General features: G+C 46.9%; 1 protein-coding gene across 3 annotated transcripts in view; it reads left to right on the plus strand.

Annotated features, from left to right (window-relative positions):
• Positions 1 to 19139, plus strand: part of CCDC178 (coiled-coil domain containing 178) — a 1259352-nt gene that overhangs the window by 396118 nt on the left and 844095 nt on the right. For all 3 annotated transcript variants that reach the window (XM_078685673.1, XM_078685671.1, XM_078685672.1), the window contains exon 12: positions 1558 to 1694. In XM_078685673.1, the coding sequence (XP_078541799.1) occupies positions 1558 to 1694 (137 nt within the window). The remainder of the gene's footprint in view (positions 1 to 1557; positions 1695 to 19139) is intronic.

Raw genomic sequence — 19139 nt, forward strand, 5'->3', positions numbered from 1 at the left:
GAGGACCCGAACACCTGTGGCAGGAAAATCAACTGGCCGGTACAAAAGGCCCAGCCAGCAGCCAACACGCCCCCTAATTGCACATCTGAGAGGCACAACACAAACACCACCAAAAACCCCTGCCCGCTAAAGCAGGGCGAAAAAGGACCGGAGACCACCCAGGAACGGCCGCTGGAGCAGGCCAACCAGAGCCCGGTGAGTGGCGGCGAGTGGGAAGAGCAAAAACGGCCGCTAACGCGAGCCGCGTGAAGAAAGGAAGCCCCAAACAGAGACGGCCGCTAACGCGTGCCGCGTGAAGAAAGGAAGCCCCAAACAGAAACGGCCGCTAACGCGAGCCGCGTGCAAGGCAGAGCCCCCAAAAAGGAGACAGCGCGGGGGAAAGGCAGCGCGAGAAAAAAGGCGGCCGCTAGAGCACGCCGCCACACCTAGAAAGGAAAATACAGCAGGGAACTCACCAGACACACAGGCAGCCCCCGAACAGCTACAGCCAGGAAACGCGGTCGTAGATCGCAGAAAAAAAAGAACAGGATGTTTAGTGGATGCACTTCCCCCTTTATAGTCACGTGATGGTGACGTCATCATAAGGGGGAAGTGCAAACAGCTCAGCTAGGTAGGGGTTCTGTAGAGCAGACTAGCTGCTCACGTATCAGGAATGGGACGGGGAGACAGGACGAGGAGGTAATGTGACCAGAGCATGTAGGGCCTGGCCTGCTGATAACCCTGTGCACCAATATATTTCACCACTTGACATTGAGACACACTTTGACTGTATATGTCTGCACACAACACAGGTGACATTTTCATTACCAGGCATAGGGTACAGGTTTGAACAGGGCACTGTCTTCTTGTATATGCACAAGCAGACCGTGTGGACCCTTTCTGTACTGCAAACCCTGGTGTCCTCATGCACAGTTACTGATCGGTGACTCTTGGTACTCTTTATCTTATATCATTGTTTATGGCAAATGTTCCAGAGTGGTCAATGTTTCCTTAACTTTATTTTGTAGATTTGTAGAAATGTTTCTAGCAGTCAGATTCACGGACAGAAAAATAACATGTTCCCCAGTACAAGCAGGGACATCATCAATGATCAAAGAATGAACTGAAATATCAGTGCATCATAATATTTTAATACACAAAATATTCTTGATCAAATGACATGGCATCTTCCTGTAAGCTATCCAAAGAACTACATGTAGACCTTGCTCCAACCCTAGTTTCAAGCACTTTTTTGAAGAATTACAGAAATGTGTTTTGATAAGATTAGATCCAGAGTGTCAAAGGGTTGATTCTTCCACATACTGCTTCTTGCACCTTTCTTCCAGTTCACTCGATACTCATTTAGTGATGCCTTAGGATGGAGATGTCGACGACCTGTCAGGAATGTGTTCTGCTTGTTACTAGAATGATAAACCACTGAAAGACATTTGTCTTGAAAAGGTTTGCAACAAGTATAATTGTCTGCTTGTTTTTTTTTTAAGGTTCACTGCTGCAGTTTCCTGTTATGTTTGAAGAATCACCCCCATATTTTATACACTTTCCTTGTCTCTTTCATAGAAAGAAAAATGTCATTCTCAAATTTTAGAATTGGAGATGGAATTTCACAACAAACTTCACGCCCTGCGAGATTTGCAAGGGACAGTTAAAGAACTGGTGATTGCAAATGAAGACCTGGAACAAAAAACCAAATACAGGTATTTATGCATTGGTGTAATTTAGTTTGTATATCAACAATATTGATCTGTATTTTGTGTAGCACTCGCTACTGCACTTTTTCTGCTTTATAATTCCATGAATAAATAGTGCGTATTATATGAACCTCTGTAGGATGAAAAAACGGTGGCTCTTCCCTCTGTAACTAAAGGAAGAACTGCTTCAAAATACATTGTGCCCGTTTCCAGGAAGGTTAGTTGGGATTAGATGAGAATTTTGTAATGGTGGTTGTTCCTTTTTTAGGTTGAGCATGAGCCAGCGCGCAAACGATGCTCTGCAAAGAGCTGTGGTTGTTCACTATAGAGAGAAGCTTCACCCACTCCCCTGCCCTTATTTTTCATTGGCATGTGTGTTTGTCCTTTGTAAAGGCTGTCTTATGATTCATTATGAGGCTTGTTAGTCCCTCCTTAGTACAGCCATATCGTCATTTGTATCCTCCTATGGTTACTGGCCCCTTTACTTGGTTGTTACATGGGTCGTGTACTATTTCGTTTATTAACTTTCTCCATTAGGCAGACGACGTGCTTCGCTTACATTTAGTGGCCACGCCCGCTTTCACTTTTGAAACAGCCTGGATAATGGTGCAGCAGGGGCATCTGGTGCGCGGAATGCCAGTGGTGGACCACTTCCTCTCCTCAGTCGAGCTGAGACAGAGTTGTGTGGCTGCCACTGAGGAGCTGCTGCTTTGTCCAGTGGGCAGCCTGGAACCTGGTCCTCGGAGCTGCCTGAGATCGTCCGGGGGGTGTGTCTCCTCTGGAAGTCCAAGGGTGCACTTCAGGGCCCGAGTCCCATGAAGCAGCTGGAGCGGGAGCCCGCCGCAGGGGACAGACCAGGTAAATGTGGAGTGTGTAGAGGGGCACAATTAGCATCACGCAGCTTTTCAATCAACATGGGGTGATTTGGGATCTAGAATCGTGCAACACAACATGTGTTGGTGCCTTCTACCCCTCCTCCACCCTAGCTCCTGTTGTCTGTGCGTTCTTTTTCCTTCCCCTCCCTCCCTCCCTCTGGCTTTGCCTTCCCCTCTGCTCCTCCACCCCCCGCCCGCCCTCCTGTTATCCGTGCCTTCTTCCCCAGCCCTCGCTCCCTACCGATGTCTGTGCCTTCTCCCCCCTGCCCTTCCTCCCGTTGTCCGTGATGCCAAGTTGCCAACCATTTGCAAAGCAATAGGTCTTGCGTACATTGGAGACCTATTGCATTGAAAATGCTTTTCTTCTTTGCATACATATCGTTGAATCTGCATATGTTCTCATAAGTCTTGCCATCGGAGCTGCAGACAGTCCCTTGAGATTTACACACGCACTGGGGCTCGGGGACGTCTGATTTGTTGATGTCCACGCGCAGCTGGCACTCCAGGTGCTTGCCACACTTACCGTAGAAGGGGTTGGCGATGTCCAGGTCACAGATCTGACCTTCCACATTGCCACACTCAGGCCACAGCCACACTCATCTAACACCGCCCCAGCCAGGCACTCGGTGGGTGTGGGGCAGAATTCCCCGGCACATTCTCCACAGCTGTCCTCTGCCCACAGTAGCCTTATATCATCTAATCATATGGGAAGGATCACTTGTCCTGCATAACATCGGGTATGTGGGATCTGTTCTGTCTAGTCCCAATTAAAATACCCTCATGCACTTGTTAATCGATGGTAACGTCAAGCGGTATATTTTGATTCTCCGCTGGCCCTCACACGTGTCTGCATAATCATGGGGTTTAGTTTTTATGCAGCCTCCACCAGGAGGTAATACCATTTGTTAAAAACAATAGTGATCAGTGATAGTGACAGTGATAGGGTGTGGTGAAGGTTATTAAAAGTCTATCAAAGCCAGAAAAGGATTTTGATAGTTCTGGTTTCTGGAGGCAGTAAAAACAATGTAGGTGACTGAGAGTGATGATGACTCTCTCACACTAAAGGTGTGCTCTAGGTCGACATGTTTCAGCCCTCAATCGCCAGTAGGTCGGGTGGGCTTTCTCAGGACCAGGGTGTGAAGTGTATAGAGACCTCTGGCGTCTCTATATGTGAGGAGTACAAATAATTCGAAAAAGAGCAAAGGTGGGTGCATAGACTTAGAACTGATCAAAATGGACTCAACGATAATATTCCTTGGGGTAATATTCACAAATGAAGAGTCATTTGAGGAATAACTAAAATTTGCCAACATTGGCAATGAGCCAACAGTGAACAACTGCAACCTGACCAACAGGAATAATGAAAGAACTGTAATGAATGTTGACACAGAAAAACTACAAAACATAAAGATCCGAAACATTGGCAATTCATAGGGCCCCCCTTTTTCCAGGACCAGAATGGATATCCTAAAAAATGCCTGATGATTGGTACTAATGCAAGAGATTGACATTTTCATATCGACAACCTGAAAATTTTGACTTGTGCACATATTTAGACCCATGAAGTATGAGGGATAAGTGAAGTCTCTGCCAGAATGAGCACCCTGTGATACTTCACATTGAAGTCATCAACTTTAATTTTATCTAAATTTACCATGAGGCCCATGCACTTTTATTGAGACCTCTTTATATATGTGCATTCCAAACAGATTACTCTAGCAAACAGACCGCCAAATCACCATATGTCTGTTTACACTGGCAACGTAATTACACACACGTGCGATTCCCTGCCTATGAGTAAATTTATCTACACCCATTTTGAGACTCACGCACATATATTTGAAATCAATAACACCTGGTCTTCTTTATAAAGATATGTGCACTTAAATATAAATTATTTAATTTAGAAAACAGACCGCTAATACCAACAATAGTCTGTTTACCCTAGCGAATCCATCCCTTAAACGCGCGACCTTGGAACTAGCCACGTTTCCAGGACCAGCAGTGGCAGAGTCACAACAAGTCAGAAGACGGAGTGACCGCAGGTAGCAGAGAACAGAGTCTCGACAAAATCGTAATGTACCTTCAAACTCCTTAAAAGTTTCTGAACCACTATCTATTGTTATAGCAGGCCTCCCTGACCCACATGGATCCTGATGAGGTTAATTAAAACCGCGAACTAAGGTATGTGTTACGCAACTTACACCAGTATCCTTTTAACATGGAAAAGAAGTTTAGACACAAGAGACACGCCCACTTACAATTTTAACAGCACGAGGTGACTCTGGCGTCAAGGTTCCCTAGTGATATCTATAAAGGCGATAAGAGGGGCAAAAGGCTACTGACGCCATATATATGTGTAACTAAGTTTGTTATATGCGCATAAATTAATCAGAATTACGAACTGAGAACGGTTTGTAATGTGGAAAAATTAAGGAGTAGTATGATCGAATCGGTAACAAGTCTGACTGATGATGAGCTAGTGGTATGCAATTTTATCGAATAGAGAAACGAATGAGCTTTACGAACATGACGTTACAGGCATGGCACAACAAGTGACTAGAATCTGGTAAAAAGTAGAGAAAAACTTGCCATTCTTGATATCTACAAGATTTTAATAGAAAATTTGCCATTAATGAGGAAGTTGACCCTGACCAAGAGTCAGGGAGGTCAGTCTGAAGTATTGCTATTTTTTAGTTGCTACGCCACTGTGCATTTTACATGTTCCTGGTACTTTAAAACCAGTTGACTAGTTTTGTGTTAACCCTAAAACCCCTGTCCCTTTGTCTAGTTTGTCCTTTCTTTCCACAGGTACCCAGCGACCTTACAAGAACACCACAGTGTGATGTTCCTCTCAACATTGTTACATTAGGAAATACCTATTTGTACTCCTCACATATAGAGACGCCAGAGGTCTCTATACACTTCACACCCTGGTCCTGAAGAAAGCCCACCCGACCTACTGGCGATTGAGGGCTGAAACATGTCGACCTAGAGCATACCTTTAGTGTGAGAGAGTCATCATCACTCTCAGTCACCTACATTGTTTTTACTGCCTCCAGAAACCAGAACTATTAAAATCCTTTTCTGGCTTTGAGAGACTTTTAATAACCTTCACCACCCCCTATCACTGTCAATATCACTGATCACTACTGTTTTTAACAAAGGGTATTACCTCCTGGTGGAGGCTGCATAAAAACTAAACCCCATGATTATGCAGACACGTGTGAGGGCCAGCGGAGAATCAAGATATACCGCTTGACGTTACCATCGATTAACACGTGCATGAGGGTTTTTTAATTGGGACTAGACAGAACAGATCCTGCATACCCGATGTTATGCAGGACTAGTGATCCTTCCCATATGATTAGATGATATATGACCAAAGGAAACTGAATGGATCACGTATTCCTTTCCTCCCCCCCCATTGATCTTGGGGCACAGTAGCCTTAGCCAGCCTGTGTGGTGGAAGGGGGGATACTCTGAGAGCTTTGTAGGGTGATTTCCATAATTAGAAGTGCCACCAGAGGCTTCATCTCGAGGAGGCAATGATTAGAAATCCAATAGCTGTGTAGTAAAGATAGCAGCACACAAGGGCATCACAAGTTTGTTTTCAATTCTGTGAAAATAAGTCACTTTATATTTGGGCTATAAATCAGCATGAGACCACGGACCTGGAGCTGATATATCGAATTCACCAAAAGCTCAGAGTTCTCATCTCAAGGAAAATGAAGACATGACTTTTGAGTGCAAAATATTCGCTGCTGACAGCTGGGCTGGCACTCAGGGAAACGCTATTTGCTCAGAATGAGCCAACTTAGCAAGCAGTTCTTTTAAACAGACTTTTTTAACTAGCAGTGCAAGGGCTGGGGCTTTATATAAATACGATGTATGTCTTGTTTTGTGTGTATGTACTTTTATGATTTTAATTAATCGAATAGGTGTTTTTGACTGACTGACTGACTGACTAAATACGATGTAAAAGGGGTTCTGATGTATTCAAGTTTACGAATGCCTTTAGGAGGTGCAGTTAAGTGGTGAGTTTGGCCCACTGTGAATGATAAAAGGGGCTGGACACATATTGCAAACAAATGAATCCCATCAACTTCCAGCAACTTCCAGCAAAGGAAGGGAATGCAGATTCCTTCCAGTGATTCTGATACAGTAGATGGTTCTCTAGTGCGTTAATTCATTAGTTAGTAAATGCTGCGCTATAAGTGTTACTTGACGGTAACAGCAGGTAATTATACCTTTGCTTTGACTATCTCTCAGTGGCACTTTGGGTGATGCTATTGTTATGTTCAGGCCTCCACATGGGGGCTGGGTAGGACTGCCTGGCTTTATACATTTTAAAATGGCTGCCCCATCTGCCTTTGGCAGGTGTCGCGCTCTTTGCAAGGATGGACTGATCATTCTGCCACTCTGGTTTTAATCAAAAAGAGACTAGCTCAAATTACTTTAAGGGGGGGGGGAAGACTCTGGTATGTTTTGTCACGGAGTGTGAACACCTGGCAAGTGTGTTCATAAAGCCCTCACCCACCAACCTAGTTGGTGGCATGCTTCATCATCGGGCCCACCCAGTGGCACCTAGCGTGCCCCGGGTGTGCTTCAACGCCTGACTACAGCGGAGCTGGTATATTACTGAGTGTGCGGTGAAGATAGTTAAGGAAGTGATGTTAAAACGGCTGAACGGTGGTCCCAGTACCCGAGGGTAAAATTAGACTTTAATACCTGGGCCTCCGTCAGTGGTTAAAAATAAGGCAGGGGGATGTAAGGGGCGAGTTACGACCTCTCACATCCAATGGGTCAACATGTTTCAGCCAGTGCCTTATGACTAGGCTGGCTTTCTTCAGGACCTAAATAAAAAGGTGAGTGCAAGTAAACTAGTGGGGGTGTAGGAAAGACTATGTGTCTACACGCCCTAAAGTGTATCTATGTGTGAGAGGGGGATTCCCTTCTCAAGACCACCTGTACATATAACATGGATGGACAAAGGACAAGACATACATGGAAGAAATAGAGTCATTAGGATGTACAGTTTGGCGCACATCTGATGCCGTCACTATAGCGGGTGTTGGTGGGCTATAGGCGGCTATGGTGCGATGGTATTGGTGGTACCATCACAGTGGGAATCGCACTGATAACTCGAGAGTGAGGTGATTAAGAGACGGAGAAAAACAAGGTGCATTAGTGAACTGCAGCGCAAGAATGGGCTCTTACGCTAGTTTTTGCTCAGTCTGACCTCAAGGTTGGGAGGTGGCAAAGGCTTGACCCTAGGGGGACAAACATTCACCAAGCTGATTAGGGAGACCTGTTAGGGAAGAAAATAGCGCTTACCAGGAGTCGTGGTGGTTGCGTCTCATACTTACAGCATTTCTGGGTAGAGCCTGCTCTGGACCTGTAGTGCCTCCTTCGCATACCGGTGGGGAATGAGCGTTTTCCCAGGTCTTAAGTAGTCTGGTTAATTGGGTAATTGGGTGCACCTGTGGTAGGGGAAGCAATGGTGGAAAGACTAGGGGACCTGAGTCATGGTGCCTAGAGTGAGCGTGGGCGCCTTAGAAGCGCGCGCGTTCTAGCGTTATGTCGCGCTGAGAGGCATCGTTGTGGGCGTTGTCCCTCTGGGTAACCTCCTAGACGCTAGTGTATGGAGTCAGCGCATGCGCATTGGGCCCGGGAGGGAGGCTACACCGGGGAACCGCCTGGAAGGTAGTGCAAGTGGTTCGCGCATGCGCGTAGTGACCGGGTCGGTCTGCGCATGTGCGGAAAGAATGGGTGATCACTCGCGCATGCGCGTGGCGTTTTACAGCGGGCACACGCTATTTGGTCTATTACATGAACGTGGGTCATGTAAAGCGTGTCATTTGTAATAAAGTATGCTTCAGTAAGGGACATTCTTGGGCAATATCAAAAAACAGACGGCTGAGAGGACGTTGTTGTTCCAGTAATGTTGTGCCCAACCATATTTAGTTTGATGATAAGGGTAAGAAGATCAGTGGTGGGTCAGGGAATTCCACGGGATGGCATCATTCAATCCCTGGGTGGCTGTGGAAAGGCGGTAGATCCACCGTTGTTCTGCCTGCAGTAGTTTTCGGTCATTGTCCACAGCGCTTGCAATGATCTGCTCGATCACTGTCCAGGAAAGGTCATTTGGTGTGTGACCTTCGTTGATGAAGTGGTTGGTCATTTTGCTTATGTTCTTTTTGCACCTAATGGTGCTACGATGTTCGGTTATTCGGGTTTTTATTTTTCGTGTAGTCATCCCAATGTACCGGAGTCCACATCTACATGTAATCAGGTAGATGAGGTTGCGGGAGTTGCAATTCGTGTGGCTACGCTGGGTCCACACCCTGTTGGGTTCCAAATCCAAGGTTTTGGTGTGAGAGGTGAGGTGACACACGCTGCAGTCATTGCACGGATAGTGCCCGCTAACATTGGGGAGGCCCCATATATTGAGAAGGGTATTGGTGGCAGGCTGGGGTTGAGGTCTGGGTCGGGTATTGACAAGGCGGTCTTTTAGGTTGGAGTTTCGCTTGTATGCGAATCTTGGGAGATCCCATTCCCTCTGTCCTGAATTGATGATTTTCCAATGTTTTTTTATGATTTTCGACACCTCGTTGGATGCTGTGTTGTAGGTCGTTACACAGGTGATGGGTTGGCTGTCTTGGACTTTAGTGACAGTCTCAAGGAGAGCCTCCCGGTTTTGATTTCTCGCCCTTTTCTGAGTTTTGTTGATGATTGACTGTGGATAGCCCCGTTGTGCCAGCTTGCTGGTCAATTCCACAGCCTGTTTTTTGTAGTCAGAGATGTTTGTGCAGTTCCTGCGTATACGCAAGAACTGTCCATAAGGCAGGTTCTCTCTGAGGGGGCGTGGGTGGAAGCTGGTAAAGTCAAACACGAAAAATAAAAACCCGAATAACCGAACATCGTAGCACCATTAGGTGCAAAAAGAACATAAGCAAAATGACCAACCACTTCATCAACGATGGTCACACACCAAATGACCTTTCCTGGACAGTGATCGAGCAGATCATTGCAAGCGCTGTGGACAATGACCGAAAACTACTGCAGGCAGAACAACGGTGGATCTACCGCCTTTCCACAGCCACCCAGGGATTGAATGATGCCATCCCATGGAATTCCCTGACCCACCACTGATCATCTTACCCTTATCATCAAACTAAATATGGTTGGGCACAACATTACTGGAACAACAACGTCCTCTCAGCCGTCTGTTTTTTGATATTGCCCAAGAATGTCCCTTACTGAAGCATACTTTATTACAAATGACACGCTTTACATGACCCACGTTCATGTAATAGACCAAATAGCGTGTGCCCGCTGTAAAACGCCACGCGCATGCGCGAGTGATCACCCATTCTTTCCGCACATGCGCAGACCGACCCGGTCACTACGCGCATGCGCGAACCACTTGCACTACCTTCCAGGCGGTTCCCCGGTGTAGCCTCCCTCCCGGGCCCAATGCGCATGCGCTGACTCCATACACTAGCGTCTAGGAGGTTACCCAGAGGGACAACGCCCACAACGATGCCTCTCAGCGCGACATAACGCTAGAACGCGCGCGCTTCTAAGGCACCCACGCTCACTCTAGGCACCATGACTCAGGTCCCCTAGTCTTTCCACCATTGCTTCCCATACCACAGGTGCACCCAATTACCCAATTAACCAGACTACTTAAGACCTGGGAAAACGCTCATTCCCCACCGGTATGCGAAGGAGGCACTACAGGTCCAGAGCAGGCTCTACCCAGAAATGCTGTAAGTATGAGACACAACCACCACGACTCCTGGTAAGCGCTATTTTCTTCCCTAACAGGTCTCCCTAATCAGCTTGGTGAATGTTTGTCCCCCTAGGGTCAAGCCTTTGCCACCTCCCAACCTTGAGGTCAGACTGAGCAAAAACTAGCGTAAGAGCCCATTCTTGCGCCGCATTTCACTAATGCACCTTGTTTTTCTCCGTCTCTTAATCACCTCACTCTCGAGTTATCAGTGCGATTCCCACTGTGATGGTACCACCAATACCATCGCACCATAGCCGCCTATAGCCCACCAACACCCGCTATAGTGACGGCATCAGATGTGCGCCAAACTGTACATCCTAATGACTCTATTTCTTCCATGTATGTCTTGTCCTTTGTCCATCCATGTTATATGTACAGGTGGTCTTGAGAAGGGAATCCCCCTCTCACACATAGATACACTTTAGGGCGTGTAGACACATAGTCTTTCCTACACCCCCACTAGTTTACTTGCACTCACCTTTTTATTTAGGTCCTGAAGAAAGCCAGCCTAGTCATAAGGCACTGGCTGAAACATGTTGACCCATTGGATGTGAGAGGTCGTAACTCGCCCCTTACATCCCCCTGCCTTATTTTTAACCGCTGACGGAGGCCCAGGTATTAAAGTCTAATTTTACCCTCGGGTACTGGGACCACCGTTCAGCCGTTTTAATATCACTTCCTTAACTATCTTCACCGCACACTCAGTAATATACCAGCTCCGCTGTAGTCAGGCGTTGAAGCACACCCGGGGCACGCTAGGTGCCACTGGGTGGGCCCGATGATGAAGCATGCCACCAACTAGGTTGGTGGGTGAGGGCTTTATGAACACACTTGCCAGGTGTTCACACTCCGTGACAAAACATACCAGAGTCTTCCCCCCCCCCTTAAAGTAATTTGAGCTAGTCTCTTTTTGATTAAAACCATATATTAACCGGGGACATGGACTAGCTATCTGGTCCTACCTCTCTCTCTTGATTACGCATCACACGGCAGCGCGCAGCTGCGAGAGTCATCCCTACACCATGGCAGAAAACCATGGTTTAACATTCCATGAAAGCGATGTGGCCGACATACTATCCGACCCATCGTTCCAAGCTGACTTTAACATCTCCAGCACCATCGCACAAACCACTGATTGGGAGAACCTTACTGAAAAGAAGCGCAACAGGATACGCACTATCCTCCACGGGACAATCTTGACACAATACCTCAGAACTAACACGGCACCAAGAGGACTCCTAGTAACCAATGCCCCCAGGATCTTCCTGGATGACGCCACCTTCAGGAAGGACTGGGCCCAGATCGCCTGGCACTGCACCAGGGACTGGATGATCCTCATCATCAAGACAGCAAAACGCCTTTCAGAAGCCTTTCTGGTAGAAATCCAAGCAACAGAAAGCCACTTTAAAGCCACAATAACTGCCTACAAGAAGAAACTGGAGGACCAGAACAAAGACATAAACGAGTATAAAGACTACCTGACTCAGGCCAAAATAAAGAAATTTGACAAGGACTTGAAGAAATTCAGTTACGCCAAAGTCTACCCATACTCAGAGGAAGACTACACCCCTCAGAACAAGAACACTAGCATGTCGAATACCTCAGGAGATGACAGCTCTGCGTCCAGTGACTCCAGCACTGGCTCGGCGAGACGGGGAGGACGCGGCAGACGTGGACAACGTTGGCAGAACAACTGGCAGGGAGGACAACCGGGACAATTCCACGGTTTCCCTCCCAATTACGGCCCGATGCAAAACCCCTATTTTGGCTTCCCGCCCATGTACCCTCCTGAGCCCATGCCCTTGTTTACAGGCCACCAGGGACAACACATCCCTTTTTTAGGACAGGGCAGAAGATCACGGGGAAGAAGAAGAACAAACCCGCAACAACCACAAGTACACTGGGGCGGAGAGGAGAATCCAGTCAGCGCGAACACACGCCAGAAGACGAAAGAGGGAACACCGGGAACCAGCAAACAGTGAACCCACAAGAACAACACTCATTGGTTTTCAACCTGTCTAGCACACCACTGACCCCAAAAGAACAGTCGGTACTTGAGAAGGGCTTATCATTTGTTCCAACAACGAGACTTGATAAGTTCAAATTACATGTGGAACTAGCACAATTTTTTAGGAAACTCAAATTGAAGTCGTTCTTCGAGAAACCAATCCCAGAAATAGAACCAGTCCATGACAACCCTAACATCACTGGTCTGCGACCAAAATCCACGTTTGTACCGCCTCCCTCTGCCATTCCCCCCGAAATCACGACATTTGAACAGGCCGTGTACAACGATATAGAGAGATTAAAACCCACCAATCATTTCAACAACCTATCATGGGAAGACAGGAGTACCCTACAACGTTTGCAAGACAACCCCCTGATCGTTATCAAACCGGCAGATAAGGGTGGAGGCATTGTCCTCCAAAACAAGCAGGACTACGACACTGAGTGTCGTAGGTTACTGAGCGACAACAGGAACTATCGCCGACTGGAACAAGACCCCACCAACGAACTGAGAACCACGATCCACACACTGGTCAAAAGGGCAGCGGATGCTGAGCACATATCCAAACAGGAAGCAGATTACCTCTGCCCACAGAACACCAGAACTCCATATTTCTACACTGTTCCGAAAGTTCACAAGGGGGTTACTCCCCCTCCTGGAAGACCCATTGTGTCAGGGATAAACTCCCTATTGGAACCGCTGTCACGCTACTGTGACTTTTTCCTAAATCCCCTGGTACAGTCGACCCCGACGTACATCAAGGACACCAAGCACCTCTTGCAAGTTCTCAACAATAAAGAATTCAATCCTACCACACAGTTACTGGTGGGATTAGATGTGGAGAGCCTCTACACCAGCCTCCCACAAGATGCCACTCTCAAAGTACTTCATGACATCCTTATGGCAACCAACTGGGATTACCACACGCCAAGAGCCTTCATACTGTCATGCGCAACCTTGGCACTCAAAGAAAATTTCTTTGAGTATGACGGAACCCTCTACTTACAAACCAACGGGACATCAATGGGCAGTGTCTTCGCTCCAAGCGTGGCGGGACTGTACGTCCACCACTTTGAAGAGTGCCACATAACTACAGACACCAACCCCTATATCAACCATATCCTGAGCTGGCACAGGTATATAGACGATATCCTGGTGGTCTGGCAAGGTTCCCACTCCGACCTGGACAAATTCATGACATGGCTAAACACCAGGGACCCCTACCTCAAGTTCACTAGCACGGCCAGCAATAGCCACCTTCCCTTTCTAGATTTGGACATCAGAGCCAAAGATGGCACCCTGACCACTACCACGTACTATAAACCGACAGCACGGAACTCATTGCTTGACTTTACCAGCTTCCACCCACGCCCCCTCAGAGAGAACCTTCCTTATGGACAGTTCTTGCGTATACGCAGGAACTGCACAAACATCTCTGACTACAAAAAACAGGCTGTGGAATTGACCAGCAAGCTGGCACAACGGGGCTATCCACAGTCAATCATCAACAAAACTCAGAAAAGAGCGAGAAATCAAAACCGGGAGGCTCTCCTTGAGACTGTCACTAAAGTCCAAGACAGCCAACCCATCACCTGTGTAACGACCTACAACACAGCATCCAACGAGGTGTCGAAAATCATAAAAAAACATTGGAAAATCATCAATTCAGGACAGAGGGAATGGGATCTCCCAAGATTCGCATACAAGCGAAACTCCAACCTAAAAGACCGCCTTGTCAATACCCGACCCAGACCTCAACCCCAGCCTGCCACCAATACCCTTCGCAATATATGGGGCCTCCCCAATGTTAGCGGGCACTATCCATGCAATGACTGCAGCGTGTGTAACCTCACCTCTCACACCAAAACCTTGGATTTGGAACCCAACAGGGTGTGGACCCAGCGTAGCCACACGAATTGCAACTCCCGCAACCTCATCTACCTGATTACATGTAGATGTGGACTCCGGTACATTGGGATGACTACACGAAAAATAAAAACCCGAATAACCGAACATCGTAGCACCATTAGGTGCAAAAAGAACATAAGCAAAATGACCAACCACTTCATCAACGAAGGTCACACACCAAATGACCTTTCCTGGACAGTGATCGAGCAGATCATTGCAAGCGCTGTGGACAATGACCGAAAACTACTGCAGGCAGAACAACGGTGGATCTACCGCCTTTCCACAGCCACCCAGGGATTGAATGATGCCATCCCGTGGAATTCCCTGACCCACCACTGATCATCTTACCCTTATCATCAAACTAAATATGGTTGGGCACAACATTACTGGAACAACAACGTCCTCTCAGCCGTCTGTTTTTTGATATTGCCCAAGAATGTCCCTTACTGAAGCATACTTTATTACAAATGACACGCTTTACATGACCCACGTTCATGTAATAGACCAAATAGCGTGTGCCCGCTGTAAAACGCCACGCGCATGCGCGAGTGATCACCCATTCTTTCCGCACATGCGCAGACCGACCCGGTCACTACGCGCATGCGCGAACCACTTGCACTACCTTCCAGGCGGTTCCCCGGTGTAGCCTCCCTCCCGGGCCCAATGCGCATGCGCTGACTCCATACACTAGCGTCTAGGAGGTTACCCAGAGGGACAACGCCCACAACGATGCCTCTCAGCGCGACATAACGCTAGAACGCGCGTGCTTCTAAGGCGCCCACGCTCACTCTAGGCACCATGACTCAGGTCCCCTAGTCTTTCCACCATTGCTTCCCATACCACAGGTGCACCCAATTACCCAATTAACCAGACTACTTAAGACCTGGGAAAACGCTCATTCCCCACCGGTATGCGAAGGAGGCACTACAGGTCCAGAGCAGGCTCTACCCAGAAATGCTGTAAGTATGAGACACAACCACCACGACTCCTGGTAAGCGCTATTTTCTTCCCTAACAGGTCTCCCTAATCAGCTTGGTGAATGTTTGTCCCCCTAGGGTCAAGCCTTTGCCACCTCCCAACCTTGAGGTCAGACTGAGCAAAAACTAGCGTAAGAGCCCATTCTTGCGCCGCATTTCACTAATGCACCTTGTTTTTCTCCGTCTCTTAATCACCTCACTCTCGAGTTATCAGTGCGATTCCCACTGTGATGGTACCACCAATACCATCGCACCATAGCCGCCTATAGCCCACCAACACCCGCTATAGTGACGGCATCAGATGTGCGCCAAACTGTACATCCTAATGACTCTATTTCTTCCATGTATGTCTTGTCCTTTGTCCATCCGTGTTATATGTACAGGTGGTCTTGAGAAGGGAATCCCCCTCTCACACATAGATACACTTTAGGGCGTGTAGACACATAGTCTTTCCTACACCCCCACTAGTTTACTTGCACTCACCTTTTTATTTAGGTCCTGAAGAAAGCCAGCCTAGTCATAAGGCACTGGCTGAAACATGTTGACCCATTGGATGTGAGAGGTCGTAACTCGCCCCTTACATCCCCCTGCCTTATTTTTAACCGCTGACGGAGGCCCTGGTATTAAAGTCTAATTTTACCCTCGGGTACTGGGACCACCGTTCAGCCGTTTTAACATCACTTCCTTAACTATCTTCACCGCACACTCAGTAATATACCAGCTCCGCTGTAGTCAGGCGTTGAAGCACACCCGGGGCACGCTAGGTGCCACTGGGTGGGCCCGATGATGAAGCATGCCACCAACTAGGTTGGTGGGTGAGGGCTTTATGAACACACTTGCCAGGTGTTCACACTCCGTGACAAAACATACCAGAGTCTTCCCCCCCCCCCTTAAAGTAATTTGAGCTAGTCTCTTTTTGATTAAAACCATATATTAACCGGGGACATGGACTAGCTATCTGGTCCTACCTCTCTCTCTTGATTACGCATTCTGCCACTCTGACATTTTACAATTAGCCTACAAGTTAGGGGGCTTCTTTTAGTGTCTGATGGGGTGCCATGATGCAACCATGACCCCTCCTCCCATTCTTGTACCCGCTTCCTATCGTATGATGCTGATATGAACATTTTGGCCATGGCTGATGTTAGTTTCCAGTTCAGACCTGGCTCCAGAGGAATGTACCGGGGATGTTGATGAATGGAGGGAAAGGCTAAACGCATGTGGTAATTAAATACAGAGCATGGTCATTCTAGAAACTCATTTTTGGCTGCAAAAATGCCAGAGTCCATGTGGCCATTTCCCCTAGTTCAAATTGGCCTATTCAAGGCAGTGTTTAAATAGATCCCAATTCAAGATTGCCCCAACTGAAAACAACCTTCAGCAGTTTGTATGACATCACTGGTCCGATGAATAGACCTTCCTCCAGGGTGGAGTTGTCTTACAACTTATTGCATTCCCAGATAACTTGGCACATAAAACCAAGCAGCCAGATTGTGCCTCCAATTATAATTCATGTCGAGTCAACCTTCCAAAAGCTCAACTACATTTCAATGGAATCCATACTGAATTTTAATATGCTCTATAGTATGCACCAAGCTCATTTAGGGTAAAGGGCCTGTATACCTCTTAAACCGATTTAAAGCTATGCACCAGCCAGGAACATGTGGTTTACTGCATCACATCTAATCAAACAAGGCTTCCTGGGACGCTACTTTCAACTTATGAAGATCCTGCACACCGACCTTTTACTAGCAGAGTTCAACAAGAAACAACTGCAGCAAGTGAAGTCATCAACAATGCCATTCTAAGGACTTTCCTTTTATCTGGCTGATCTCTAACCATCTTAACCAAATTGTATTTGTTTTTTCCTTTGATTCTTCACTCCGAGGCATCTAACGTGAAGATTAGGGTCTGGTACTGTATAAGACTTGCATTAAATCAAAACAAAAATCTTCCTCTGAGATAATGTGCCTTACCTACTCGGCAAGTGGCAGAACTGCCTGTTAAAGAGGGCCACTTAAACCATACTTAAGCAGACCTTTCACGAGTCTTTTTTTTAAGTTCCTCCAATTTAATAAGATCATCTCATCTAGGCAGCCAAGCACTTAAAGAATATCCATGTCTCTGTCTCTCTCTGCTCCATGAGCCTCTGGAGGTTGGCACTGGCTTTATGATGCCTCTGAGGGACTATTCTGAATTCATAAAAGCCTGACCGGGGAGGGGGTAAATGAACAAAGTCTACTCACTTTCTGCTTCACCCATGGAGATCTGCAAGCAACTATTCCCAAGAAGTGACACGGACAACCAGTGGGCTGTCAATGGCATACTACTTACTGCTTTCATTAATAGTCTAGGAGAGCGTGGTTCTGATGTGTCTGGATTTACATGTGCATACACACTTCTTACCTTTAACAAGACACTTCTTTTCGTGAGGTGTGGGGACTTCAGGATTCAGGATGATACCAGCGGATTTTATCTCCACCAGATGTCTTCTCACATCTTCAGTGTTTGCAAGAAGCCTTGAACTTGTTATTTTGGAGTCATCACCCTGCATGCGAATCTGACATTCTTCGCACTTCTACCTTGAGCACTCACAGATATTTCATGTGCATGATAGTTTTGTTCCAATAACTCTTTCAACAAAATATCGGGTTTATATCTATGGTTTTGGTAAAATCAGACTTTCTAACTGTCATAATACGTACCCCACGAGCAGCCCATTAAAAAAAACTGACATTGGCACATCTGTTCCACCCAGTTGAAGCCACTCTTCTGCTGATCTCTTTGCTTTCTCTCACCTAGGAACTTAGTGATACTTGCCAGTTCAAACATGCCAAAGAAAGTATTGTCTTTGAAAGTTTTAAACTACTACTCAAGGATGACGGAATTAGATGAACATCTATTGTATTCAATAGTATACATACCAACTTTGAATACTCCTAACTGGAAGATTCAAAGGGAAAATTAAGGAGATATTTTGATCTATTAAAATCAGAATCAGAAGGAATGGATTTGTAACAGCATAAAAATCACCATGTCTGTTTTTTCAGTCACTACAACTAGACCAATGCCTGAACTCAGCCCCATCTGTAGACCTCATCTATCCCTTTGTTTGCATTGCCTGGGCTCCTTTTGACTGGGGATTACTCTGGTGCTGCGGCAGTGCTGATGGGGACTGAGCTGAAGAGTTATTTGGTCTGGCATCACAGGGGTATGTGCGCCGTGCCCGAGGAGCCTGTGACAACAGTGGAGAACCCCTCCTTGCTCCCCTCTCGCCCAACGTCCAATGCGCAGTCAAGAGCCCTTACTCAGCTGCAGGCATAGATGGACAACTTATAGATCATTCCGCATGGTAGCGGCCATTTTCTAGGTTGCCATGATTAAAGGACTGAAGCAGTGCTGGTCCGACTCTGCAGCACCTTCTGGCACACATTTGGTAGTTCTTATTTTATTTGTTCTTTGTCCCTTCTCTTTGAGCTTTCGCCACAAGTTAACTTCCCTTAAAACCTCCTGTATCTAGTCCATTCCCAATTCCCCCCCCCCCCCCCCATCACCCAATAAACTCAGCTCTCACGTCTAGAAAGAGACCTTCGATCTAAAACAATATTAGACAGTAGGCACCATTTCTTGTTTTAGACAACTCGTAATGGAGGAGCAGAAACTTTGCCTGTCTTGTTCTGGCCTTGGTCGTTGTGGGCACATTTTTGGGACACATCAGACGACTCCAGATTACTTTAAAGCTGGTCCCAATTTCCCAGGCTAGCCTTGCTAATTTGTTTTATTTTGGACTTTGTCCCATCCTGATAGCCCTTCCAATTGCAAATATATATAGCCTGCAGTCTGTCTCTATCGACCATCGAAGATAGAACTATGCTGAGACCTGCC

The sequence above is a fragment of the Lissotriton helveticus genome, chromosome 4_1, assembly GCF_964261635.1.
Source record: "Lissotriton helveticus chromosome 4_1, aLisHel1.1, whole genome shotgun sequence".
Taxonomy (NCBI): domain Eukaryota; kingdom Metazoa; phylum Chordata; class Amphibia; order Caudata; family Salamandridae; genus Lissotriton; species Lissotriton helveticus.